General features: G+C 51.8%; 1 protein-coding gene across 2 annotated transcripts; it reads right to left on the bottom strand.

Moving 5' to 3' along the window:
- Positions 1-613: 613 nt before the first annotated feature.
- On the bottom strand, positions 614-26,428 carry POLA2 (DNA polymerase alpha 2, accessory subunit). 2 transcript variants are annotated; one of them, XM_032879442.1, is made up of 18 exons: positions 26,113-26,428; positions 22,686-22,810; positions 22,107-22,186; positions 21,879-21,936; positions 17,423-17,529; positions 14,834-15,027; positions 14,148-14,236; positions 12,990-13,145; positions 12,304-12,366; positions 11,545-11,587; positions 7,828-7,952; positions 7,109-7,147; positions 6,367-6,440; positions 3,314-3,422; positions 3,084-3,190; positions 2,186-2,245; positions 1,827-1,953; positions 614-1,113 (listed from the first exon to the last, which is right to left on the bottom strand). In XM_032879442.1, exons 1-18 carry the CDS (start codon positions 26,189-26,191, stop codon positions 961-963), a joined length of 1,788 nt encoding a protein of 595 aa, XP_032735333.1. In that variant the 5' UTR covers positions 26,192-26,428; the 3' UTR covers positions 614-960. The 2 variants fall into 2 exon arrangements, with proteins under 2 accessions (XP_032735333.1, XP_032735334.1); XM_032879443.1 differs by lacking the exon at positions 12,990-13,145.
- Between the last annotated feature and the right edge of the window lie 822 nt (positions 26,429-27,250).

The following is a 27,250-nucleotide window of genomic DNA, read 5'->3' as shown; positions in this document are numbered from 1 at the left end:
TGCTCGGTCACCTGTCTGTCTCTGACTCAGGCCACAGGCATCACGCCCGCCGCACCCTTGCACACTTCCCTCAGCCCAGCGGTCGAGCTCCTCCCGCTTGGCTTTGGCAGAGGAGGCGGGAGAGCCCGCGGGCTTTGGGCAGAAACTCAGCTCACGTTTAGCTAGTGACGGCTTTTCCCCAAATGCCAGGACACACGGGGTGTTTGGGGACCCTAGAGGGCCCCACCCAGCCAAGAGCTCCAGGCTCTGGGCAAGCCCCATGCGTTGTGCAACTTTGGCAGGGCCGGCGCCTGGGAATCCAGCTTTGGCAGGGCTGCGGGAGGCCGCCTCCTCCAGATGGAGTGGTCAGGCTGGGACCACCGCCCGCAGAACAGGGCTACGCGGGGAGGGCCAGGCGCGCCGCCAGCTCCTCGCTCTGCAAACCCCCCCACTCCTCAGCCCCCTCCCCCATCCTGCTCCCCAGCACAGAGGCACGGGGGCGCCTGGGGAGGGTCAAGGCTACAGCCGGACGGACACCCAGTGTGACAGATGTGTTGGCTTCACTGGGCACAGGTTAAGGAGGCAACGTTCTTCGTTCCAGGAAAAAGGAAAAAGAAAAAGAACTCTTCAGGAGTCACCCTAGGAATTTACTTTTATTTCTCCAAAAGTTGTTTCCGTGTCTGATTACCGCCAAGAGATCACCAAGCCTTCTGGCCTTTTCTGAGCACGCTGCGTCCACAGCCAGTTTGCCCTGGGCTCTGTGTGTCCACGAAGAAGCAAGAGTTTTCTTCCAGAGCAGCTCGACTCCAGGTCAGGGTCAGGGTCCAGCTTCGCCTGGCCCACACCCCGCAGCCTCCTTGCGCTAGGTGACTGTCCGCTGTCCTCCACCTTCCAGTGGCTGGGCTCCCGGCGGAGGGCCGCTCCTGGGCTCTCAGACATCCGTGAGTGCCACACGACAGAGGACGAGGAAGCGCTCAGGCCTCAGATCCTGACCACCTGGGCGGCCACGCACGGACTCTGCCTCCCCTCCCCGCCCACTGCCGGCTGCCTCCTGAGGAAGAGGCGGCCAAAGGTGCCCCCCACCTGCCCCTTGGTGAGGCGCCCGGGATTCACACAGACGCAGCCGAGGACGTCCTAGGGAAAGGAAAGGGGCAGACGTGAGAAAGCTGGAACCCCAGAGAGGAGTGGAAGGCAACGGAACACATCTCAAGTCCAATCTGTTAACTTCTTACTGGAAAGCCCTGAGTTCCTTTTGAGCCTCTGAACCAGAATAAAAAAGGGTAACAATCAGCTTCCCAACTTAGGAGACAAACCTGACCTGGTTACTGTTTCCAACAGCGGAACACATTTTTACCTCCTGAGGTCCCATTAGCTGATCTGGCAAGAGAGCTACGGCTTGGGTGGATCCCGAGGGACCCACCCCCGGGGTGGGAGCCGGAGCCTCAGGTGGCAGAGATGAGAATGACCCAAGGGCTTCTTCAAAGTTCTTGTGGCGAGACCTTTCCGGAGGTCACATCCAAGTTCCGGGGAGTGGGGCAGGCAAGTGCACGTGTGAAACATCCCCAGGTCTCCCGGATATGGCCCCACATGACAACCACTGTGTGAGGGCCTTCCTACCTGCCCCTGGGGCTCAGGGTTGGCTAGCTGAACACCCGGGGGGGTACTTGGGAGCAGGGAGACGGCTTTTACTCAAACATTTTATTAAAAGATTCATTTTCTAGTCCTTTTATCACCTCTCCCAAAGAAAGGAGCACAGTCCCCAGCATGAGGAGTGGGGACCAGCGGTCTAAAAGGGAAAGTCAGATGGGTCCTGGTGTTTCTGGGGAAAAAGCAGAGTTCAAACCTACCTTCACAAAGTATTTCAGCTCTGATGGGATAATGAAGACGTCCGGGGTGACGGGCAGCTGTGCATAGGTGTAGAAATTCTCATAGTCAATGGCCATGTCTTCCTGGGGAGGGTAGAGCGGGTAGTAGCTACAGAGACGGAGAGAAGCAGTCAGCAGTGGCTGGGCTGGGGGCCCCTCTTCCCACATCGTCTCTCCACGCCTCCCTGTGTTTGGGGGACAGAAGGCTGGCTTGTTATCACAGAGGCGGGGGGAGAGTTCCCGGGTAGTGGCCCAAGGAGGGTGCTCGCAATCAAATCTGTCAAAGCACCGGACCCCAAAGGACACTTGTCCTGGTCAGAGAGCCCCACGAGCGAGCTCACCTCCTCTGGGTCAGGATGTGCTTGAGGATTCGGCTGAGTCTGTCCGAAGGTCCAGAAGTACTGGGGAAGCAAGAGAAGCAAGAAATGGAATGCAGAGCCTCGCTTCTCAGCGTCCGTGTCTCTTTGGGGAGGACCTGAGGACTCGATAAACCGGGGAGAAGCTCCATGGCCCATAGGCAGTGATGAGAGGGTACCTCTGGGGGAGTCGAAAGACACCCCCCCCAACAAAGAGTTGGGTCTGTTCCCCCCGAGAAGGGGAGCAGACCACCGGGCTGTAAAGGCAAAGAGCAGGCATCCCAGGTGATCAAGACCACGCAAGCCGCTGGCTAAAACCGCAGTGTGCGAGAATGTGTTAGACGCGCACCAGAGTGCGGTGAGCGTGAAGTCAGGGTGACCTTTGCACCTCGGACCCCAGCCAGCAAGCACACACCCATCTCGCCTAACACACGCACGGCTTCACACGCCCTCCAGGGATGGCGGAACCGCCAGACGGCCGCCAGCAGGCAGGCTCGCTCTGAGTTTCTGCAGACCGACACCGGCGGACCAGCTTTGCAGCTAACTTGCAGGAGAGGGACACCCCCTCCTGCTTAGGTCACAAGAGTGGGAGGTGAAGAAAAGGAGACGAACTTCTACGATGAGAAACGGAGTGCAAAGGCACGTGGCCATGGCTCCACGGGGTCTCCAACACCCCAGAGAAGTGCGAGCAGAGACAGACCCCGTCGCTCCCTCGGGGGACAGACAAACGTGAATGGCCTAAGGGTCTGGCACAAAGCGTGACTCTGAGGACTTCCCAGTCAAGGCTCTGCCAAGCAGCCCCTTGGTTTTCTTGGTGGAAGAAAGGCCCGGGCCCCAGACAGCCAGCGAGCGTCCCGCCTGCCGGACCAGAAGTGCTCCCCACCTACTGATCTCCTCGGCTCCCATGTGGAACAGCAGATCCGTGGACGTCAGGCCAAGGATCACCCCATTGACGGCGAGGCTGCAGGGCTCAGACACCAACTGCACTCGCTGAAACGAGACGGGGCGAGACGAGCATTTGTGCACCAAGCTACATCTGTCTGTTAAAGAAAGATGCTCAAGAGTAAGGCCCATCCACCCTCCACTCGGGGGCCGGAGTGGGGCTGCTGCTACCTTTCGGTCGTCTCGAAGCAGGTCGGGGTAGCTGAAGGGCGGCTGCGGGTACACGGGCTCGCGGTGCACGTCCCTCACGGACGGGACAAAGACGAGGCGGGAGCCAGAGCTGCTTTGTCAGAAAACCGTCAGGAGAGGAAGAAAAGCGAGTGCAGTCGAGTTAGAACAGCTGGACGACAGACGGCAAACGTCGCGCTCGGGACAAGGGCCCCTGTCCAGGGAGGAATTTCCGAGCTGAACTCTAGCAGGAGAGAGGCCGTTTCCCACGGGACACTGTGAGCACAAGGCACCTTGTTCCCACTCCTGCGCATCGACCTCAGTGAGGCTCGGGTCACCCAGGACACGCTTTCTCCCGGCTCTGTGTGGTGTGCTGCTGGGGCAAGGGCACGTTTGGTGGGAAAGAAAGCAGGAGCCAAAATTGGGATAGAGAAGATCTAGAAAGACAAGGTTTTGACCAAAGATTCAGGGCCTTGCAGCCAGATAGGAAACCAAACCTGACTCCACACTGTGCACACACACGTGGCGTACAGGCGGGAGTCTCCCTCACCCAGTGGGGCGCGGGGACTCTTGCCCAGGGAGAGACCAGCCATGCCGGCCAGACCCCCACACTGCTTCACACATGGAGGGTCAAACCACAGCCTCCTACCAGAACACTGGGTCCTAATTACAACAGTGGACAGACCCACCTCCCAAGGGATGGGGAAGAACACATGTGGCCTTTCCCCAAGGCCCTTCCCTCTCGCACAGGGAAGCGATGCTCCAAGTTTCTCTCAGCAGACTGTCTAGCCAGAGTGACGGGACTACTTAACAGCAATGGCAAACAGAGATTTCCTTCGATGGAAGCAGAAGGGGGATCTCTAGGGTTCAACATGTGAGCGAAGAAAAACCTTCAACTCTAGGACCCAACTATTGATCCTCAGCCACACAAAAGAGGAAAGGAAAAAAAAAAAAATCCCGTTTCCTTGGTTCCCTCAGCTGTGCTTGGCAGGGGGCCTACTACAAACCACACAGCCACGAAGTGTCACTTTGAGGGCATGTTTAAACCCCTCCAACAGTGACCACTGCCAGCTCCCTCTCTTGCTTAAACTCTACAGCCTTCCCAGACACAGGTACAGCTCCGTAGCTGCCTGTCCTATGGGAGAAAGGTATTGGTGACTGTTGGCACATCTGTCAACCGTCATACCGGCTCAGAGTATGAACTGAGACGTGTGCAACAGAAACCAGGACCTTGAGACCACTTTGGCCACCAGGTACTGTCCTTGTGACATGGAGAAGTACACGATCAAGTCACCCGAAGCCAGGGCTGACCATCCCAGGACTAGCTGAGCTCCAGGGCCAGGGCTCGGTCTTCGAGGGACACAGAGGGTGGAGATGCCGCTGGCCCCGTTTAAAGGGGTGGAGTTGCTGCTTTAGGGAAGGTGCTAGAAGAGGAATGGTTAAGGAGGAAATGGCCCTCCTGCTCAGGGTTGTGAAGTGGCTGTAGGGGGAGGGATCAGACAGAAAATTCCAACTATGCTGAGCATTGCACAACCTCGTGCGCGGCGGTGGGAGGGTCCCCACAGCCGCTCCCTCTGCGGGGCTGCTGCTAGGCGGCAGCTCGGCTCTCCGTGCAGGGGGCACTTCCGCGAGCTCTGGCTTTTACTGATAAATCAGCTCTGTACGTCTGATCTCTCAGGGATAAAAATAAATTCCCCCAGCATGGAGCGCTTATATACTGTTTTGGGGAGGGCGGGGCAGCTCCCCCTGCCCCCGGGCGCACGCTGGCTGCAGATGAAAGTGCCTGGCAGCGCTGGGCGCTAGCCCCACAGTCACAATGCCCGGTCTGTTCTTTGTTTGTTCCACTGCTGTCACCACCACACGGGGCGAGGAACCAAAAACAGGACCCGATGTCGCACTGAGAGCACCCGGCCCGCTGGGGCACGGCTACGCGGTCCCTGACCATCCCTGGGGGACCCCACTGAACAAGGACACCAGCCCGGCTCCTGGCAGCTGGGGCGGGGAGGGGTATCTCTGAGGAGCACCAGGTGCTCCCCAGGTCTGGCCTGCGTCAGGACCAACGGCAAGAGGGGAGGCTCTTGTATTAACTTTATTTGAGGGAGGGAGTGAGGAAGGGGCAGACCCAGATGCAGGCCCAGTCCCCTGAGCCCCAGGTAAGCTAGGGGGGGCTTCTCCTCAGTCCCCGAGGCCTGCCAGACCGGCCTTCCTGCCGATACAAGAAGGTAGTATTACGACTAATGGACTCTGGGGTCAGTTCTCACAGCGAAGGGGCGGAAGATTATACATCTTGTTTTAAAAACCACCTTTGTTACAGACTTGTTTTTAAAAGCTTAGCCTCAGGAATGTTTATTTTCTCTGAGCTCAGCCATAGGCAGGCAGATCCCTAGAGGAGAAGATCCATCACCTGTACCAGATCCCTTCAAACCCAGGCCCTGGAGGAAGAGGGCAGGAAGTGAGGACATCTGCTTCCCGAGTAACTTCCTACTTGTAGTTTGGGACTTTTCCTGGAATAGTGCCTTTTCTCTCAAATTAGAATCGCATGTCTCTCCTCAGTTCCTGCCCCTTGGTCTACAGCGAGGATCTAAGATCCCCCTCGCCCCCCATGGCCTGCTCGGCTGTCAGCAGTGCCCCATGAAGCGTGGGGCAGCTCGGACTCTGGGGGGGGGGGGGAAGGACTTGGACTCACCCCAAAACAATCACTCATGCAGCGAGATGCTTGGGGCCCCTGGGGATTTCGTTGGGGAACTCATCAAACACTTCTCAGAATCAGCTGGGAAGGTTCCCAGGAAATAGGAGTTTACACAAAAGGGAGTGAGAAAAGGAAGGAAGCAAAGGGCAAGCAAGGGAAGAGCGAAAGTCTGCGCAGCCTCTTCCTGTTAAGTGTGTTTATCTTTGTGTTTTAGAGATGCCTCTAAGCCCGGCGTCTGTGCACTTGGGAGTCAAGAGGAGGATCTGATCTCTGGAGTTCAAAAGGATGAAGGGACAGGAGCTACCATTACTTCCTGCCGCGGGGGACCGGGCAGCATGAGGCTCTGTCCAACAGTCTCAATTCTGACCTGCGCGTCCCTTCGATAATTGTCCGCAGACACTGCTTGAAAATATCTTCAAACGGACTTGTGAGCAGACAGCTCTGCAAGAGAAGGAAGGAGACGATTCAGAGGGCAGATGCCGGCCTTCACTGACCCGCCTAGCGAGGAGCTGAAGGACAGACGACCATGAACGACACACGCTCGTGGTCTCTGTCCTCAAGAGCAGTCTCTCTGGGGGCAGGAAAGCAGGTGGGGGAGGAGTTCATCCTCTAGAATGTAAGCTGAAACACCAGAAGCAAGAGTGTTCTGAAATCCCTCCTGTGGAAGGTGCGACATCCTGAGACAAAGGGCAGGAGGCACCGACTCTCGGCCACAGAGATGTCCCGGGAAGGGCCTTTTGTGTTTTCTGCATCAAAGGACGGCAAGACGGGGGTCCTGGAGCCAAGGGTAGCAGCTTAGTGAGCCACAGACCCCTGTGTCTGTGCGAGCACGTTCAGGCCTTGGCACCCCCGAGCACCAGACCAGGACCCCAGACTCACAGACGTGTATTTCCTTCCCCAGCTTCCAAACGGGCCTTGCGTTCTGGTGACACGAAGCCTTCCAATGCAGCATCTTTATAAAAACGCCCTGCGACAGGGCTTTTCTGATTAGCCACAGGGATTAATTTAGGTTTGTGACAAATGCTGCATAAACTCCAAAATATGGAAACAAGAGTGAGGGCTCAACGGGAGGGAAGTATCTGGCACGTCCCCTTCCAGCCTCGATTTACCTCAACCTGTTCGTGCTTTGTGTCCAGGAAAGGTCCAAGCTGCAGATAAGAGAAACAAAGTATCAGGACCACACATGTCCAGGAGCACCTTCACACACCCTCTCCTAGTGGTTCTCTGCCCAGGGCCCATCTGTCCCTCCGGACAGCAGACGGGGGTGGGGTGCCCAGCCAACATCACAGGCAAAGGCCATGACCCTGGATGCGGGGAGGCCGCCAGGGCCCCCTAACCAGGTGTGCTGCCTCCTACAACAGGGGGCCTTTTTTTTTTTTAAATATTTATTTATTTGACAGAGATCACAAGTAGACAGAGAGCAGGCAGACAGAGAGAGGAGGAAGCAGGCTCCCTGCTGTGTGGGGCACGATCCCAGGACCCTGATCACGACCTGAGCCGAAGGCAGAGACTTAATGCACTGAGCCACCCAGGCGCCCCTAGGGGGTCTTTCTTGAAAAAAAAAAAAAAAAAAAAAAAAAAGACTTTATTTGAGAGAGAGAGAGAGAGGAGGAGCTGAGAGGGAGGGAGAGAGAATCGGAAGCAGGCTCCATGCTCAGTGCAGAGCCCGAGTGGGGACTTGATCTCACAACCATGAGATTATGACCTGAGCTGGAACCAAGCATCAGACACTTGACTGACTGAGCCACTGGGCCTTTTTCTAAGGTCTCCTCCCCAGTTTCCCCTTGGTGCCTCCCCCCAGCAAAGCTGTCCCAGGAGGCTGTCCTACCAGGATGCAGACATCTGGCAGATCGCGGTTGATGACAGCAATCAGATCGAGCAGGGGGTCATACGTGATGCTGTCGGATGTGGTGTATGGGCCACAGGCCACCAGGACCATGTTTTGCTCAAAATCTAAGACAGAAAGGATCATAAGATATTGATTAGAAGATAATGGGATGGTGGAAGAAAGGACAAGTAGGGAAAAGTGCCACAGGACTCAATTAATTGAGTCTCCCTATGTGTACAACTCTGGGAATCCAAGATCTCATCTCCATCCACAAAGAATGCTCCGCCAGCTGCTAGAAACAGGGAAGTATGGGAATAACTAGGGAGTGACAGGCAGCTTGCCAGCAGCACACGTGAGCGATGGGAGGAAGTGGCAATCAGGAAAGACCTGATCAAGGTGAGATTTGCTCATGCCTTTCCCCTATTTGTTTATTATGATAAAACACAAATAACATAAAATTTGCCATCATCACCGTTTTTAAGTATACATTTTAGTGGTATTAAATAAATGCAGAATGCTATGCAATCATCATCGCCACTCATTCCCAGAACTCTTTCATCTCGTGAAACCGAAACTCTTATCTCCATTAAACTCGAACTCCCGCTCTCCCACCATTCTACTGTCTGTCTCCAGGATTCTGGCTACTCTAAACATCTCATGTAAGTGGAACCATACACTGTTTATCTTTTTGTGACTGGCTTATTTCACTTTGCTTATGCTTATAAGTAGAATTTTCCGGGAGCAAGGGCAGGACAGGGTCCTGCAGAGTGTGCAGTCTGAGGGAACATCTGTGGTCCAGTGTGGCTGGAGAACGTGGTCCGGTGAGGAGTCGAGAAAGATGGGCTGGGTGTGAGGTTCGGCCTGGGATTCCCGTGTGGGGTACAGAGGTGTGACATTTGGCTACTTGTCTCGCACGACCCTTTCCCCACAGCACTGGCCTTCCTTTGGGAAAGCCAGCCCTCTCTCTCCTCCACCAGGCAGTCCGGGGGACTGTAAATTAGGTGTAATGTCCCCTAGCCAAGAGGCAGGTGTGTGATCAGTCTGAGCCCTCCATACTCTCCTCTCTGGTTCTGGAATCTCAAAAGAGGTGAATCATTCGAAGAGAGAAGAAAGGGCGGAGCTGACCTATTCTGGCCAGAGGTAACTGGATGAGAGCTGGGGAACTCCTGCTGGCTGGACACCTAGAGCTGCCCCAAAGTCTGTGTTTCTAGCTCCCCGTCCTCACTACAGGTAGCTGGATTTCCCCTAACAAATTCTCTTTTTCTTAGGTTAGTCTGAACCGGTTTCTGCAGCTTACACCAACGAAACCCAAAGATCTCAGACTTAACATGGAGTTGTGTTAGTTTCCTATGGCTGCTGTGACAAATTATCACAACCTTAGTGGCTGAAATCAAACACGTATTTATGATTACGGTTCTGGGGGTCAGAAGTCCCACAATCAAGGTTCTGGCAGGGCTGCATTCCTTCTGGAGGCTCCAGGCGAGAGGTTTCCTTGCCTTTTCCAGCTTCTAGAAGCCACCTGAATTTCTTGGCTCAGGACCCCTTTTCCATCTTCCCAGCCAGCAGCCCACCTTTCCTACTTTTGATGTGGATCGTTCTGCCCTCCCCCTTACAAAGACCCTTGTGATGACACTGGGCCCACCCAGACAATCCAGGATAATCTCAGGATTCTTAAGTAAAGGACACCTGTGAAGTCCCTTCTGCCGTAGAGAGAAACACAGTCCCCGTCCGAGGAAGTAGGCCGTTACTTGTCTACCAGAGCGGGAAAGCCGTGAAGTGGGATTGAGGGTTCAGGGAGAAGAGTCTGTTTCACCCTGTGCTAGGACAGGGGACAAAGTTAAATCTGGTTCTGAGGAGCCTACAGATGTAAACCCTGGAGGAAAGCAAATGCCAGCAGACCAGGGCCCACGTCTTATTCTGCGTCTCCAAGTGCGTATGTATCTCAGTACCTTGGTTAAAACTGTTTGTTCATAACTAATTCCACTGCTTCCAGAGGCTTCCCTGGCACATGGCTCAGAATCCGGGCATCTCAGCCACGTCAGTTTCATCTTGCCATGCATAGTGGATCTAATACCACCACGTTCATTGGTTCGTTGCCAAAAACATGGGTCTTCTGATGCAATGTGCAATGTCATAAACCCTGAAATTTCATTCCTGATTCTAGGTCATCACCAAGAACGCCCTCATCACGCCCCGTTACTGGGCACGGGGTGCTGACAATACCCTTGAGTCGGCTGTCTCACTAAGAGTCCTCAACAGTCTTCTGCTTTCCTTCCAAAAATGCTCTGAATGATTCTGAAGTAGTCTGTTAGAATTTCTTTTTGTCTTTTCCCATCCAGATTAGTTACCAAATAACTCCAGGCCTCCTTAGAAATTTGTCTTTTTTTGGGGGGGCACCTGGGTGGCTCAGTGGGTTAAAGCCTCTGCCTTCGACTCAGGTCATGATCCCAGGGTCCTGGTATCCAGCCCTGCATCGGGCTCTCTGCTCATCTGCGGGGAGCCTGCTTCCTGCTCTCTCTCTGCCTGCCTCTCTGCCTGCTTGTGATCTCTGTCTGTCAAATAAGTAAATAAAATCCTTTAAAAAATAAAATTTGTCTTTTTTTAAAAAAAGATTTTATTTCTTTATTTAAGAGAAAGAGAGCATGAGCTCAGCGGGGAAGTGGCAGTGCCAGCTGGAGTGGGAGAAGCAGACTCCTGCTGAGCGGGGAGCCCAAGATCATGACCCAAGCTGAAGGCAGACACTTAAATGACTGAGCCACCCAGATGCCCCAGAAATTTGTCTAACTTTTTAATAAACTTTCAATTTTGGAATAACTTTAGAAGAATAGGAAAGTTGCAAAGATAATACCAAGTTTTTGTATATATACCCTCCCCCCATGTCCCGAACGCCGGCACCTTGCCTGACTGGGTGCATCTGTCAAAATGAACCCAGGGGCACTTGGGTGGCTCGATCAGTTAAGCATCTGACTCTTGGGGCACCTGGGTAGCTCAGTGGGTTAAGCCTCTGCCTTCGGCTCGGGTCATGATCACAGGGTCCTGGGATCGAGCCCTGCATCGGGCTCTCTGCTCAGCGGAGAGCCTGCTTTCCCCCCTCTCTCTACCTGACTCTCTGCCTACTTGTGATCTCTGTCAAATATATAAATAAAAATCTTAAAAAAAAAAAAAAAAAGCATCTGACTCTTGATTTCAGCTCAGGTCATGCTGGTGAGATCATGCTGTGTGAGGCATGCCTCCCGCCCCCTCCCGCCCAATCCCTACGGACTGCGTGCATGCTTTCACTCTCTCTCTCAAATAAATAAATAAAGCTCTAAAAAAAACAAAACAAAATGAAGGAATTCGCGCTGGCTTATTATTGTTAACTCCTGACTATTTGGGGGTCACTAGGTTTTCCATAATGTCCCTTTTCTCTTCCAGGATCCCAACCAGGATCCCACAGCACATTGAAAGAAATTCCTTTTAAAAAACCATTCCTATTTGGTCTTTTACAAAGTAACTTCCAGACAGACGGCATGCCTCGTGTAGCCAGAACCCAGGTGGTCAGGCTCGCTGGGCTCAGACCCCGGCCTTCTGAAGGGCCCAGGAAGCCACCCACCCGCTGTCCTTCCCAGCCTCCCCCAGGTACTGCCAGGCTTGGTTTGCAGCTTTCTCGGGGCCTGAGGAACCCGGATCCGCCCCCTCCACCCTCGCGGTCAGCAGAACGTTTGAACCCAAACGCACCTCCTTCCTCTTCCGTGGGCTGATAAAATGGAAGTGGCAGACCCTTAAAAACAGGAGAAAACCTGAACTGAGTTCCTGGTCGAACAAAAAAAAAAAAAAGGGAGGGGGTGGGCCCTGAATGTGGGTGGGGAACCGCGGCATGGGCAGGTGGGGAGGGAGGGCTGAGGTGCGGAAGGAAGAAAGGGCTTCAGTCTTGCTCCCTGGAGCTCAAAGCTCACAGAACTGACGGTTCCCGCTGTTTTCGTATATGGCACAGAGCGGCAACGAAACCCAGGTAATGGGAGGTCACGGCTAAACCCTGTTAACATGCAGAAGTGGGAGAGCACAGGTGCCCGGAGTCCCAGTATTCTAGGCAAAACCCAAGAGCAGGGAATCTGCCACTTTTGCTCGAGTTATTTGCAAATCCGTGGAGGACTACTGCCTAGAGCAGGGGTTGGCAAACTAGGGGCTTTGGGGCCTATCCGGCTACCGCCTGCTTTCACGAAGCTAGCCACACTCACTGGTTTGCAGGCTTCTATGGCACTTCTAAGCCACCAAAGCCGTCATTGTGACAGAGACCGTAGGACCTGTAATGCTTCAGATATTTACCGTACGGCCCTTTGCAGAAATGGTCTGCAGGAGGCCTGGAGGTAGCTTCCCATTCTATAGCTAGAGGATTGAGAAGCAAATAAATAGGTTCTCCCGTGTTGCCAGGACGGACAGAACGGCCCATACTGTGTCTGCAGCAGAGGAGGGAAGGTGGGGCAGCCACCCTCGTACCTCGTAGAGTTTGGTGGCAATAAATTTTCTACCAGTCGTGTTGATTCCTTCCATAATTACAACCTGAAGAAGAAGAAGTAGAATGGGAGATAAACAAGAGATCGGCAATAAAACTATTTTGATAAAATTAAAAAGTATGAAGGTACTGGGGCGCCTGACCAGGTCAGTGGGGAGGACATGCGACTCTTGGTCTTGGGGTCATGAGTTTGAGCCCCACGTTGGGGGTATTTCACTTAAAAAAAAATCTATTAAGTACTAAGTGCACCTATCTCATTTTATAATTAGAAACTTGGGGGTATTTTTCTGGAAAACAAATTAAGAGGATTGTGCCAGTAATAATAATTATGTTCCATACGGATGATCTAATTTTTTTGTAACAATTCTATGAGGTAAGAAGTATTATTTCCATGTTAGAGACGAAGGCACTCAGCTTCGAGATGATAAGGAGCTTGGCCACAATGACAGGCCGTGCTGGGGCGGAGCTGGAGGCTGAACCCGGCAGCAGGTCCCAGGGCTGAGGTCAGAGCATTCGAGGAAATCTGGAATCTGTACACTGGTGCCTGCCCTCGGGCCAGTGCTCCCGCCACACCTCATGAGAATGTGAGGCAGCCCGGGACGCAATGTTCATCCTACCTCCGCCCCCATACACACTACAGAGTATACAGCACGCATGCGTCCCATCTCACCTGTCCGGGAAACAGAGAATATTCTTTGAGCTCAGATAAATCCACTGGAATCTGAGCCCCCGAGGAATGTTCCCTGTCCCCCTCGAGGATCACGGACTTGCTGTTCAGCTTCCCATTGGTGTCACAGCCGATCTGGCCCAGCAGAGTAATGGGCTCCTACCGGAGATGTAACATACGCGTGACAGTCTTGGGGGCAGGAGCTCGAAATCTGGGGTCACCAGAATAGACAGCGGAGGATTTTTTTGGCCGGGCCACCCTACTGACAAGCATCACCAGTGACTCTCAGGACATCTGGTCCGCCCACCCACCCACTGCTTGAGGCCCTCTAAGCGGTCACCTAAGTTTGGGCATCTCTAGTGAAGACAAACTTGGTTCCTGCGCCCCACGGCAGCCCACTGCATCTGTGGATAGTTTCAAACATTAACAGCTCACATCTGTTGAGCTTACTGAATACCAGGCACGTTCTAAAGGCTTAAGTGTATTAACTTGTTTATTCCTTGCAATGATGGTGAAGTGGACACTATTTCTGGATCCACTTTACAAAGAGAAAAATCAGCCACAGGTTACGTAATTTAGTTAAGGTCAAAGTGTGGGTCAAGTCTGGGTTTGAAGTGTGGCTCCAGAGCCATATCCTTAACCACACACCGTATTGTCTCTTAACAGGAAATTCTTCTTCAAATTGAGCTGAAATGTCTCTCTCTGGCTTCCTTTGTCTTGTTCCCATTCCTGGGGGCAGACTGAGAAGTCCAATCTTTCCCCACAAGACCGTGCATTGCTGCCTGCCCTCCACTGCTTCCTCCCAAACTTCCTTTTATGACATGGTTTTATGTATCATCCCCAAGTGGTCAATCTTCTCTGAATGCAAACAATGACAGAAGTGCCTTAAGGAATCCTCTAGAACACATTTCCCCTTAGGTTAAAAAATGTTTCAGGGGGGCGCCTGGGTGGCTCAGTGGGTTGAGCCTCTGCCTTCGGCTCAGGTCATGATCCCAGGGTCCTGGGACCGAGCCCCGCATTGGGCTCTCTGCTCAGCAGGGAGCCTGCTCACCTCCCTGCCACCCCCCGCCTGCTTGTGATCTCTTTCTGTCAAATAAATAAATAAAATCTTTTTAAAAAATTACAGTATTATTTAGGAAGGACTATTAGAACAATTCTTACTTGAGCTGGGACCAGAACAGGAGCAAAAGCCTCAATCTTGTAATGTTCCTTGAGTTCACTGCCAAGTTCCTCTATCTTACAGGTCAGAACTGAAAGCCCAGAGGGAAAAAAGTATTGTGTTTAGGACGTTTCACTTGTAAGGGGAGAAGATACAGCGCATTGTAAAATACTGAAGTCAGTCAATTTACAGAAGTAGGAGGTGCCCAGGACTTCCTTCTAAAGCTCTAGCCAATCTCCCAGTATCTGCTGGCTGAAATTTGGCCACAGATCACGTGGCACACTCCCTGAGAGTCAGCACAGATGCCCACAACCCAGCCTTCCTTTCCTTCTGGTCATCAGTGAGGTCTGGGCAAGTCAAGTCCAACCTGGAGAATCTTCCATTCTTTACAAGGAAGATACCACAAATGTCTTTGATTTTCATTGGCTTCTACACAGTTCAAATGGTTGTCACTGGGAAATGATTATGTGCTTTCTCTTTAGGGAAGCGGAGTGACTTGGGAGAACTGCTGAGAGGGTCATGTCCTGTCCCTCCACTGCTAGGGGCATCCTGAGGACATCTACGAACTTCTGTATTCAAAGGCGACCTTGGAACTTGTTCTACCGGCCTAGCTAAAGCTGTGTTACTTACTCTACGCCTTTCCAGGTGGTTTTATATTCTCCAGAATCGCAAAGAGATAAACAATTACCGTCTCGAATATCTGGAAGCTTCTGGAACATTGATTTGTAGCTCCCGGTGAGTGACTCTGGACCCCCCAAGACCTTCAGGCTGAGGTTACCAGCCCCTCCTCTTCCAGACCAAGACACTCCCTGTGTTGAGCCAAAGGAGGTAACCACTTCTCCTCGGTTATTTCTCGAATTGTATTTCTGGGAGGGAGTAGCACTGATTGGAAGCAAAACAGATATGCATCACTGAATTCCTATTTAAAGAATGAGGTGAATAAAATGAGGTAACCTTTTGGAAAGGGCGACCGGAGAAATGTCACATTTCTCCTCACATTTTATAAATCTTATCAGCTTAATGGGGTTGGATATACCCAGACCTTTAAGGAATTTCAGGAATGAGGGTAAGTTTAGAGACAGAGACATATTTCAAAAGGTTTTCTCCTGGATTACAGCTAAACAAAGGAAAACCAAACCGAACTCTGGACTGATTAAAAAGCAAGTTTGAAGTACCACTTTCTTTTCTCTCTTACAATTTTTTAAAAGACTTTTTTTATTAGAGAGAGAGAGGAAGAGAGGGAACAGGCAGGGGAGGGACAGAGACAGAGGCAGACCCCCTGCTGAGCAGGGAGCCTGATGCAGGGCTCAATCCCAGGTTCCTGAGATCATGACCTGAGCTGAAGGCAGACACTCAACCAACTGAGCCACTCAAGGGCCTCTCTTATGATTTTTTTTTCCCCGCACTTACTAGAATACCCTAGAGCCCGGCTGTGGATAAGCCCAAAGTTGCTCTGCATGTCTAATACGGCACAACATAGCTCAAGGTAGACACCACAATGAAATGAAGGCCAAAGGACTTAATCAGCTCCCCCGTGTGTGCAGATGGGGCTGTACTGAGTTCAGCCAGCTGGTGGACAACCGTTCCCACTCTCCAAGGCCCAGCTGACAAGCTCTCGTATTTCCACGGCCTGCCTGGTAAACAAGAACACGGAGGTCACTGAGCTCCCCGGAAGGCCATGCGGGCCTCCCACTGCCTGGCTGGGAACGCAGCTGGCAGCGAGCTCGCTTTCAGACGGTCTGCCCCTCAGGACCCGAGCTCTGCAGGCACCAGTTTCACGGGCAATACCGAAACTGGAGCCATGGTTCCTGCTTCCCACAGAGGCTACGGGAGAGGAGCTCGGTTAATGAGCTCAGGCCCTGCGCTGCCTCTACCTGAATAATTTACAGGTTACTTCCATAAATTACAAAACCAGTTTCTGATGTCAGCTTTATTAGTGTGCATTAAAAAATGCCAAGGCAGCGCAGGGCCGCCTTCTCTGAGCTCCTCCCCAAGCGGCCCCGTGGGACAGCCATCACTGCTGGCCCCTTAGTGCCAGGACACTTCAAGGGACTGCTGCTGTCACCGTGCTGGCTCGGCTGATGAGAACTGTCTCTACCCAGCAAGTTTCAAAGATGCCCTCGTATGTCTAGAAAGCTCACTTCCCAAACCCGTTTGAGAACTCCCAAAAGCAGCAGTGGATCATGCTAGGGAAACTGTCCTTCCGAGTCCCATGGCCGCTCTTCTGGAGTGACCGCTGTCACCTCCTTTCTCAAGCAGCGGAGCTGGACAATCTTCAGCTCTGCTCTGTCGACAAGGGGACCACGGCACAGGCAGTTCGAATTTCCCTAAACGGTTAACGTGACGGGTCCTTGGCCTGACGCGGCAGCACCAAGTCTCTCTTCCACCCGGCAGGGCCATCGCCTATGCAATGCGCTAACAGGAGACATGTCATTTACGGATTTCAAAAAAATCACATGTGATCTTTGTGGATTTACGTGCAGAGGTGGCGGCAGGGATAAAAATGCCAACTAAGTCTGCGTAGACGCACAGTGACATGCAAACTCTCAGAAACTAGTTGTAACCTGAGAGAGGAACAATAAGCAGGTTTTCCAACAAGATGAACACAGATACGTGCTTTTCTTTTCAAAAAATAGACGCTGTGGGGGCGCCCGGATGGCTCAGTAAGTTAAGCGTCTGCCTTCGGCTCAGGCAGGTCATGATCCCAGGGTCCTGGGATGGAGCCCCACAGCGCCCGGACCACAACCAGGAGGCCGGCTGCTCTGCAGAGGATTCCCTGCTCAGCGGGGAGCCTGCTTCCCCCTCTCCCTGCCACTCCCCCTGCTTGTGCTCTCTCGCAAATAAATAAAATCTTAAAGAAAAAGTTGATACTATAGAAGAAAAGAAGAAGAAGAAGAAAAAGGAGAAGAGACCCAACAACAGAACTAACAGAGGCAGATGGAAACCTGTCTGTCTCCCCTGGCAGGACTCCCAAGACTCACGGGCTTCTGAATAGACAGGTTGTTTTCCGGAGAAGGTATCTGTTCCTGTTCTGGGAAATGAGCCCCAGAAAAGTGGGTGGAAAGTGAGTTTCCTTAACGACTGGAAGACACAGTAATTTTCCACCCAGGAAGGGAAGGCAGGGAGGGCAGACAGCAGTAAGCCCTCGAGCCAGACACCACAGAGCCACATGTTCACCTGCACGGACTCCCTCACTCTGGAGGGTCAGTCCCCCGACAACCCCAGAAAGGGGAGAGCCGGCCCGCTGTCGGGCAGCTGGATTCATCCTGATCCGTACCTCGGAGAGAAACTTGACGGCGAAAGGAGTTGATGGGGGCTCCGAGTAGACACAGTCCTTTTTGTTAGGGGGGTTTCTGGGGTGGTGATAGCTCGCTTCTGAGAACCCTAGGAACAAAACAGAAAACGAGATCCCAGTCACCAAAGACCCAAGTTGCTACCTGAGGGTAAGGCCACTTTGGAAGAAAAGCACGGTCGGTGCCCAAGTGAAGGGCACAAGGTAGGGCTGGGCTGGTTCCCTTCTTAAGGCCCCATCTCCAAGCAAAATCCCACATAGAAATCTTCAGCAGCCATCACCAAATCCATCGGAATCCTGTCCCCACTTTGAAGGCAATTATGAAAATGGATCAACATTTCCCAGAAAGGACTGCCAGGCCGGCAATCTGTCCTGTCAAACTGTTCATGTGGTCACTTTCTTTCCCCGCCCCTTTGCTCTGGAACAGCTAGAAATTTTAATCTGCAGACACATTCTCCTGACAAGGGGTGGGACCACATTACTACTCATTTTGGCAAAATCTCCTGCACGTTTTCACAATTAGAGAAGGGAAATGACTCCGGGAAGATAGTATGGTTGAGCTCGTAGTCTGAGTGTTTAGCAAACGCCTCACTGATGGTCACTTCTGTTCTTGGGCTTTTGCTCATCCACAGGAATCCAAAATAAACCCAGGATGGAGGATGAGACCCGCGGCTCCGAGGTCTGCTGCTTCCCGGAGTCTAGGACAGTTGACTGGGTCAGAGCAGGGATAAACTCTTCGCCAGGACCACAACCAGGAGGCCGGCTGCTCTGCAGAGGATTCCCTGCCCTTGGGCTCCTCCTGGCTGCGCACCAAAGTCACGTCACCACAGCCGCCTGCTGGCGACGACTGGGGTCAAACACTGGAGAACAGACTCAAGGCCATTATCAAGTAGCTGGGACAGAAATTAGGTTTTAAAAAGACCCTGATGCTACCGCTCTTGTACAATAACCAATTTTTAATACTCCTCTCTGCTACTTTCGTATTTTTCCAATTTAAAAAAATATGAATTCTAATATTTACAATCTTAGTTTAAATATAAACCTTTATTTGAATATTACCTATACTGATTTTTTCCACACTATATTAACTATGAACATTTTCCCGCCAACTTTGTCCTTTTTTAGTAGCTGTGATTAAACTGATACACACAAGGGTTGACGTGAATACTTCTCTACTGCCGGGTGAATGGGTGCTTGTACCTTTGGCTGATCCTAAATAATGCTGATGCCCATCTTCACACAGATGGCTTCCCCCATAATTCAGATTACTTCCTTAGGAGAGATTCTGACTAGGGACAATTACTGGGCCAAAGGATGGGTAAGATTTTATGGTTTTGGTGTATTTCCTCAAACTAGTATCTTTTTTTTTTTTAAAGATTTTATTTATTTATTTGATAGACGGAGATCACAAGTAGGCAGAGAGGCAGGCAGAGAGAGACAGAGAAGCGGCTCCCTGCTGAGCAAAGATCCCGATGCAGGACTCGATCCCAGGACCCTGGTATCATGACCTGAGCTGGAGGCAGAGGCTTTAACCCACTGAGCCACCCAGGCGCCCCTCAAACTAATATCCTAAATGACTCCTGTAATCCACAGGGGCTGTGGAACTCTAGGTCCAAGGTTGGGAGGGGGTATTTCAAGAGAAGGACAGTCCGTCTCCCAGGACATGGCAAGAGGATGGGAGACAGGGCAGTTTCATGGCCTTTGTCCTCAGCGCTTGCAGCCAAACCCGATGGCGTCAACAGACCAACTCCAGTCGGACTTCTCAGGGACATGCTCACTCTAACCACACTCAAGAGATTTGCTTTTAATGCTGCACATCTAGGCATCTGCAGGGAGAAATGCCGGGACGGAGACCATATTCTCATATCCTGGGGCAAGCACATTCTCATACCACACAGAAACCCAAATTATAGCCCAGGTTGCCAATTTATTCATCTACTAGAAAGCCGATGCTGGTGGCACGGGAACTTCACATCCGCAGGCTAACCCATTCCCTCCGATCGGGCAGGACATGTGGAAAGCCGAACGATCACCAGGGGATTTATGGCGAGTGCAGAGGCAGAATAGTTGTTAAATGCACAAGTCAAACATTTAATGATGATCGGAGAAGGCCACTGGGACACTCGACTCTATACCACGGGCATGCCTGCCTCGGAGACCCAACAAGGGTCTGGCAAGCTCGCTGTGCACTGTTTGTGAGGGGAAAGGCCAATGTTTGGCCCCATGACTATGCAGTGAGGAGGCCACTGATGTATGGCCTAACGATGGCTGAGCAGTTTCCCTGGGACAGGTACGATTCTAGGTATTTCACATTCCTCTGGGCCAGACCCACGTGGCATCTCCTCTGGGCTTTCCACATGTCTTTCATCTTGTTTGCTCATTTCAGTCCAACCCACTTAACTCTGATTCCGTGGTCACCGGCTGTGACTCCTAACTCAGCGTCTGTGGCAGGAATGGGCACCCCTAGAACGGCATTTCTGTCCCTGGAAGGGCATATACACCCCTGGGAAACCAAGTAAATTTGCATCTGACCTACACGTCAGTCCACCGAGCGCTGGGTGACCACGAGTCAGTCCCCAAGAGCACGCTCAGCTCTGGACATACAGATAGATCACACATGCTGGAGCTGTAAGGCTGTCACATGAAGCAGCCCCACCAGGGTCCGCAATCCCGGCTGGTGCTCCTTAGGGAGCCAAGCAACCGTCCTTACTCAGAAGGTCTGTCCTTCAACAACGATTAACACGCCAGGCTCTGGGAAAACAGCAGCAAACACAGCCACGTTTCTGCCCTCAGGGAGCTTCTGTTCTAACACAGGGAGGCAGACTGAAACAGAGCAGTAAATACACAACCTGCCTCATGTTAGTAAGTGCCACGGAGAAAAGTAAAGCAAGAGAAGGAAACAAAGGCAGGAAAGAGGAGGGGCTTGCTCTTGGCGGTGGGTTTGTTCCCTTAGACAGGGGACAGATGAGGCGGACACATGTCTGGTGTGTTTGAAGAGCAGAGAGACCGCCAGAACGAGGAGGAGAGGGAAGTGGACAGGGAGTGGGGCGAACTCAGACAGACCCTCACACACCTTCTGAATGTTGTCGGGGAAGACGGGGGAGCCGGCGGAGGGCGGTGAGCAGCAAAACCTGGCCCGACTTGAGTTTGAAAGAAGCATGGCACACGGTGGCTGCTGTGTGAACGGCTCAGAGGTGGACACAGCAGAAAGCAGCCAGGACAGGGAACTGTCCTGCTCATCCAGGAGAGGACAGTGCCAAGGACCTGGTGGCAACAGGTCCTGGTGCACAAGGGGAAAGGGCTGGTGAATGAGCTGGGAGGGGGGCGTGAGAGAGACGGAAGACTCAGGGAGGTCTCCAAGGTTCCTGGCCTGAACAAACCCAAGAATGAAAGCGCTTTTTAGTAAGGGTTCTAGGGGCGCCTGGGTGGCTCAGTGGGTTAAGGCCTCTGCATTCAGCTCAGGTCATGATCCCAGGGTCCTGGGATCGAGCCCCACATCGGGCTCTCTGCTCAGCAGGGAGCCTGCTTCCCCCACTCTTTCTGCCTGTCTCTCTGCCTACTTGTGATCTCACTCTCTGTCAAAAAAAAAAAAAAAAAAAGACATGGGTTCTAAGACAGGACCATCTCTATGGGGAAAATCAAGCACTGACCGTATTATCTCTTCAGTTTTAAGCTAAGGAAAATTGCAGCGTGTCCAAGTAATAGGTTACGTGTGCCTGTCTTGTGTCAGCAACCTCACAGGGCAGGACTTCGGCTTTCTTGCTCTCCACAGGCACACCTAACCTACTTGCCTTCTTCCTCACGATGCAACTTGACTTTGAAAAATTAAGGCTTCTTCCATGTTTATGGATTTCTACAAATTTATTTTGAGCTTCTTGAGGGCAGAGCCCAGCTGTGCCTGTTCTCCCCACCACTGTTCTCCCGGCGTCTGGTACAGAGCCTGGCACACAGCAGCCGCTTGGTAAATGAACGGAAGCATCGGTATCTTAGAGATAAGGAAGCTGCAGCTCGGAGGGATAAAACAACTCACTCAAGGTCCCCTAGGTCTTCTGACACAGGCTTTGACGCCAATACTATTCCATATTCCACTACCCTAGCCTACCCCTCACGCTGGGATCCAACACTGGAATTGAATCATTCAGTTACAGCACCTCCACCAGATACAACGCTCTGCAACTTTTACGAAGAGTAATAATGGAGAAACCGTATTTATGAACATTTTATGATGCTTATGCTAGTTGAAAAAAGGCAGGATAGCTCTATGGTTCCAAGGACTGCCATTACGTAAACACGGCTATGCCTGTGACGGGAAAGGAAGACGTGTAAGTGGCAACGCAGCAGGAACTGTATGGGTGGCTCCTTTTCTCCCTCAGAACTTCACTGTTTTTAGAATAAAGAAAAAAAGGCTACTCGTGGGAAGCGACCTCCAACATAGACTGACCTTAGAGGGTGTGGTGTAGGAGTCCAAGAGGCTCTCTTCTTCTTCCTCCACTTCGATTCTACAAACAGTGCTCAGGAAAAACAGATTTCCACCCAAAATCGAAGGCAAGGGTCGATTAAACAAGAAAGCCGATTAGTAGGTACTCTTATTATTATTTGTTTTTAAATTACGCAAATTACAAGATACAGCACCCGGCTTTCTATAAAGACCAGCAGCAGGAAAGGATACAGCTCTTGGATGGAAACAATGTCTCTGGCTCCAGCGTGCCCACCATCCCTGGGAGCTCTGGACGATTTTTTGCTCAGACACTGAGGAATAAAAGATAATGAATGTATTATTCCATAGTCAAGTAACAGAGGAGGTGTGCTCCACAGCTGTGAGGTAATAATAGGCATTCAAAATACAATCTAATATATAAAATTCCTCCAAGTAAGAGTTAAGTCAAGACAATGCACGGCAGGCTAGCAAAGCGTTCTCCTGGGACTGTTTGCAACTGCTCAAAGCTAACACCACCACCAACGATTTGCGTAAGGCCTACATACCACCCAACATACCGTTTTAGGTGATTCTGACCCACTCTCGTCTAATTCTTACAATAACCATAAAAAAAAAAAAATACGGGTTATTGGAACCAGTAACAGAAGAGGAAACGGACACTCAGGGACAGACGTTATGTTGGCTGCCCCCGTGCACACTGGGACCAGAGTTCAGCTGTGTTTCTGAAGCCCACACTCGTCTCACACCACCTCCCCCCAAAGAGGAGGAATGGAGAATTTCATTATTAGTTTCCTTACATTTTGTTCTTACCTCATGCTCAAAAGAGTTCAGGATCTCTGGGGTAAGGCCAACTTTCCCTGTTCTGGTGCAGAAGGCTATCAGCTCGGCTACCATGCCCTCCTCATCCTGTCCGTACAGGAGGCACAGCTCCACCACTGTGGGAAGGGAAAGTGGGCAGGTGAGACCACAGTTCGTTTCTTGCAGCTTCCCCCCGGGAAAGGTGAAAACAGTCTTTGATTTCTTCAGTCAGTGTTTCCTCAGCACCCAATGGTGCCAGGCCCGGTTCCAAGCACGAGAATAGAGGAGTGAACAACAGAGCAGAATCCTTATCTCCACAAAGTTTAGTCTTGGAGACAGAAAACAAGAAAGTAAAATCTGTGCTATGTTAGATGGTTCAATGTGCTGTGTAGAAAAAGAAAGCTGGAGGTATCCGGGTGGCTCGGTCCGGCAAGTGGCTGCCTTCAGCTCAGGTCATGATCCCAGTGTCCTGGGACAGAACCCCAGGTCAGGCTCCTTGCTCAGTGGGGAGTCTAATTCTCCCTCCTCCTGTGCACTCTCTCTTTTCTAAGATTTTATTTATTTATTTGAGGGAGAGAGATTGTGAGAGAGAGAGAGCACGAGAGGGGGAAGGGTCAGAGGGAGAAGCAGAGTCCCCACTGAGCAGGGAGCCCGATGTGGGTTTGACCCCAGGACCCTGGGATAATGACCCAAGCCTAAGGCAGACGCTTAACTGACTGAGCCACCCAGGCGCCCCTCCCTCCCTTGCTCTTGCTCTCTCTCTCTCCCCCTCTCAAATAAATAAAATCTTAAAAAAATAAATAGATAAGTAAGATTAAAAAGAAAAAGAAAGCTGGGGAAGGGATCAAGGGTTTGGGAGCAGGGATTGGTAATTTTCAATACAGGAATTAGGGAAGGCTTCGCTGAGAAGGTGGAAAGCGAGCCATGCCGTATTTAGGGAAAGTGCTCTCAAGCAAAGATCCTGAGGCAGAAGCGAGATCAGCATGGCCACTATGGTTAGAACACAGTGAGGAAGGAGACAGACGAGGAGTTCAAGGAGGTGCAGATTGTTGGCCACTATAATTACCCTGGTTAGTACTCCGAGCAACTTAGAAAATCACCAGAGGGTTCGGACAGGGCGGTAACATGACCCAGCTTCCCGTGAACAGGGTCACTCTGGATGCCATGTTAAGCAGAGAGCAAAGGGTGAAAGGGCAGCATCAGGGGAACAAATTAAGAGAACGGTGGCAAAGTGCAAGCGAGCAATGACGGCGGCTTGGATCAAGGTGGGGGCAGTGATGCGTGGGGAGAAGTGGTTGGACTTCACACGGGAAGCATCGTGAGGGTAAAGCCAATGGGATTTCCTGATGGTGAAGAAAAAACAGAATCAAAGATGATGCGGTTTTCAGGCTGAGCACCTTGAAGGGTGGGGAAGAGAGCAGGAGGAAGTCCTATGAGGAAAGGGAAGACACACAGGAGCTTGGTTTTTAGATACATGGAGTTCGAGGTGCCCATTACACACCCAGCTAGCAGCTGGACAGGTGAGCTGGCAGTTCAGCAAGTGGTCCAGGCTAAGACAGGCACCTGGGAATTATCAGCAACTCTTGGGATGAAAAGCCAAGAGACCACATGAGATTCCCTAAGGAAGTGTGTGCATCTGGGTCCCAGGATGAGCCTGAGAAGCGGTGACAAGCAGGATAAGAGAACAAGTAGGTGTAGTGTCTGAGAAGCTAAGAGACAAACGTGTTTCAAAGACACGACGAACGGTGTCAAATGCTAATTCCGGATGGGAACTGAAAAGTCACCCCGAGTTTAGCTAGGTTAAGGTCACTGGTGACCTTGAGAGAAGCAATTTCAGAGAAGCCCTGGGGATGAAAAAGATTACTGAAATGGGCTTAAGGAGGACAAATCTGAAGACAGCAAATACAGACAATAGACAACCCTTTTGAAGAGGTTTGCTGTAACTGGGGAGGAAAGAACTGGAAGAGGGAATGGGTTCAACAGAGTATTTTATTTTTATTTTTTAAATATTTTATTTATTTATTGACAGAGAGAGAGAGATCACAAGTAGGCAGAGAGGCAGGCAGAGAGGGGGTGGTAGCAGGCTCCCTGCTGAGCAGGAACCCCGATTCAGGGCTTGATCCCAGAACCCTGAGATCATGACCTGAGCTGAAGGCAGAGGCTTTAACCCACTGAGCCACCCAGGTGCCTCTCAACAGAGTATTTTAAAAGCGGAGCAAGAACCACACTACTGTGCTATCAGGAAAAAAACTCTTATAGCGAGAAAAATAGAAAACATGTAAGAGGTTAGAATTATTGGAGCAATGTTTGTAAGAAGGTTCGAGAAGGAATGGGATTTAGGACTCAAGTGGGGGGTCTGGATTTTGCTAGGAATAGGGAGAATTTATTCATTGGAATAAGGCAGCATGAGAGGTAGAGGTGTGAAGAAGTAATGGTGGAAGTTTTGTTTCTACTTTTTTGGTGAGACAAGAAGTTCATCAGCTTTGAGTGGGACAGAAGGACCTTAAAGGAGAAGGTGGCAAACTTAAAAGTCCCACTGAGGTTAGTAATTATGAATTCAAAGCCTAGAATTCTAACACCACTGCCAAAGTAGTTCTGTGAGATGAAGGCAACAGCATTTTGGAAAAGAATGCACTGGGCATAAGACCTTGGAGAATTTTGGTATCTCACGGTAAGTTAACATGTTTGCATTTCGGTTTTACACATTAAAAAAGAAGTTCTAAGTGTTGACGAATGGTTAGGGCAGGGTCACATTCATCACTATTCTGAAACTGAGAACTCTACACCTCCCAAGACACTGCTACTGACATCTCCCGCCCCAGAGCCTGACCAGTAAAAGGGAGCACCCACACTCGAGGAGAGGAGACTGGGGTTCACAGACTAGCGGTCTCCTGGTCTGTTTCTGCTTCTGTAAACAGCTGACAAGCTCCCCAGCTTCTCAGAGCTAAAATTCAATTTGGGGAACCCACCTCAAGGGTTCCTATCTGTACAGACCACCAACAGCTTTGATGAGAAGTGATGGATCAGAAGTTTACAGCCAGGCTGGAAAGGGAGGAGCCACGAATAAAAAGTTACATTCCAAAACCCCCAGTCTCTTATTCTGTTTTGGAGGCTTAAAGAATTTCACAACTCGCGCCACCGGGCCTAGTCTGATCCTGGCCCGGCCCAATTCCACCTCTCCGAAACTGCGCGGGTTTAAAGTCGTGCTTCATATTCTTACTCTTGAGCTAGGATCCAAGCAGGACACTGCAAACGCTGTCAAGTCCCTACATCCCATATCGCAAGACTGGGCTTAATTCTTCGTCTCCCAAACACCAAGAGGTCTGATCTAGGGGAGGGGAGAAACTTGGCTGCGTTCCCTTTGGGGTTCTAGGCGACTGGGAACACCGAGCGGGAGCGCGGACCTCGGCTGGGGGCGGCGCGGGGCCGAGGGACTCACATTTCTCGGTTAGAGCCGCCTCGCATTCTACGTCGAAGATCTGCAACTCTTCCACCAGGCGCTGGGCGGACACGCTCATGGTGACCCAGCAGGGAAGCCGGGGGCCCGGCCCACCGAGCTCCGACCTGAGTTCCAGGAACCCACGGCGTGGAGACTGAGGGGCAGCACGAGGTTCCTCGGATCCTGGCACCCTCTCAGAGAGCGAGGCGGCAGAGGACCAAATGGCCCAAGCCCTCCGGCGGTCGGAAGGCCCCGGCCTCAACCACGGAGAAACACTTCTTTATAATGTGGGAGGAGCCCCCAAGCGCCCGAAGGAAGGAAGGAAGCAGAAAGCTCGTTAACTCGCACTTCCGGAGAGAACGTCCTGCTCCCTGAAAGCTACCGCGGAGCACCTCCAGGACTGGAACAGCACGGCGCAACCAGCGAAAACCCGCCAAATGGTTTGCACGGCGCGCGCATGCGCGAGACGGGTTAAACCCCGCCCCTTCCCTTCCGCTTCCTTCTTGTTCCCAGTCGTCGCGCGCCCCCGCGCGTCCAAGGGCGCGTGCGCACAAACGCCGACACTCCCGCTCGGGCGCCCGGCGGTCCGCCTACCTCATGGCGGCTGCGCAGTTGTGTCTCATAGGGCGCCAAAGTTGGGCTCTGGCGCGCGTTGTCCTTGGCCCGCATCCCTTAAATCGCGTCTGGGTGCCAGCCCTGGTTGCCTATATTTTGGCACCGCCTGCTGGGCCAAGCTCCGTGACCAAGGCTCGTCATCTTTTTGTCCTGCGCGTTGGTGCGCAGGTGCTGTTGTGTACACACCCGCAAACCTCCCCGAGCCGCTGTGTCCGGCGCCTGTCATTCCGTCTCTGTCCGCGTCTGCGCTCGGCCTGCCCTCACTTAATCTTAAGAGTGGCTTTGTTAGGGAATCCGGTTGATTATCTTCAATGGTTATCAGCTTGGGCCCGGCCGCAGGGATAGGTCTGTGTTCTAAACCTGGGGCATTTTGGTGGAAAGGTGAGGTTATGCCTTTGTTCGGCGTACGTTAGGTTTGGGTGCCTTTGGGATTTCTCGGTAGAAATCCCAGTTCCCGGTGGGCGACTGGAAACTTGGGAGTGAAAATGGTTCACTAAGAGGGAGAGAGTGGAAGTAAAATTAA

This window comes from Lontra canadensis, unplaced genomic scaffold (genome assembly GCF_010015895.1).
Source record: "Lontra canadensis isolate GAN:19392208 unplaced genomic scaffold, GSC_riverotter_1.0 scaffold66, whole genome shotgun sequence".
NCBI classification, from domain to species: domain Eukaryota; kingdom Metazoa; phylum Chordata; class Mammalia; order Carnivora; family Mustelidae; genus Lontra; species Lontra canadensis.
This window is presented reverse-complemented; position numbering and strand designations above follow the sequence as displayed.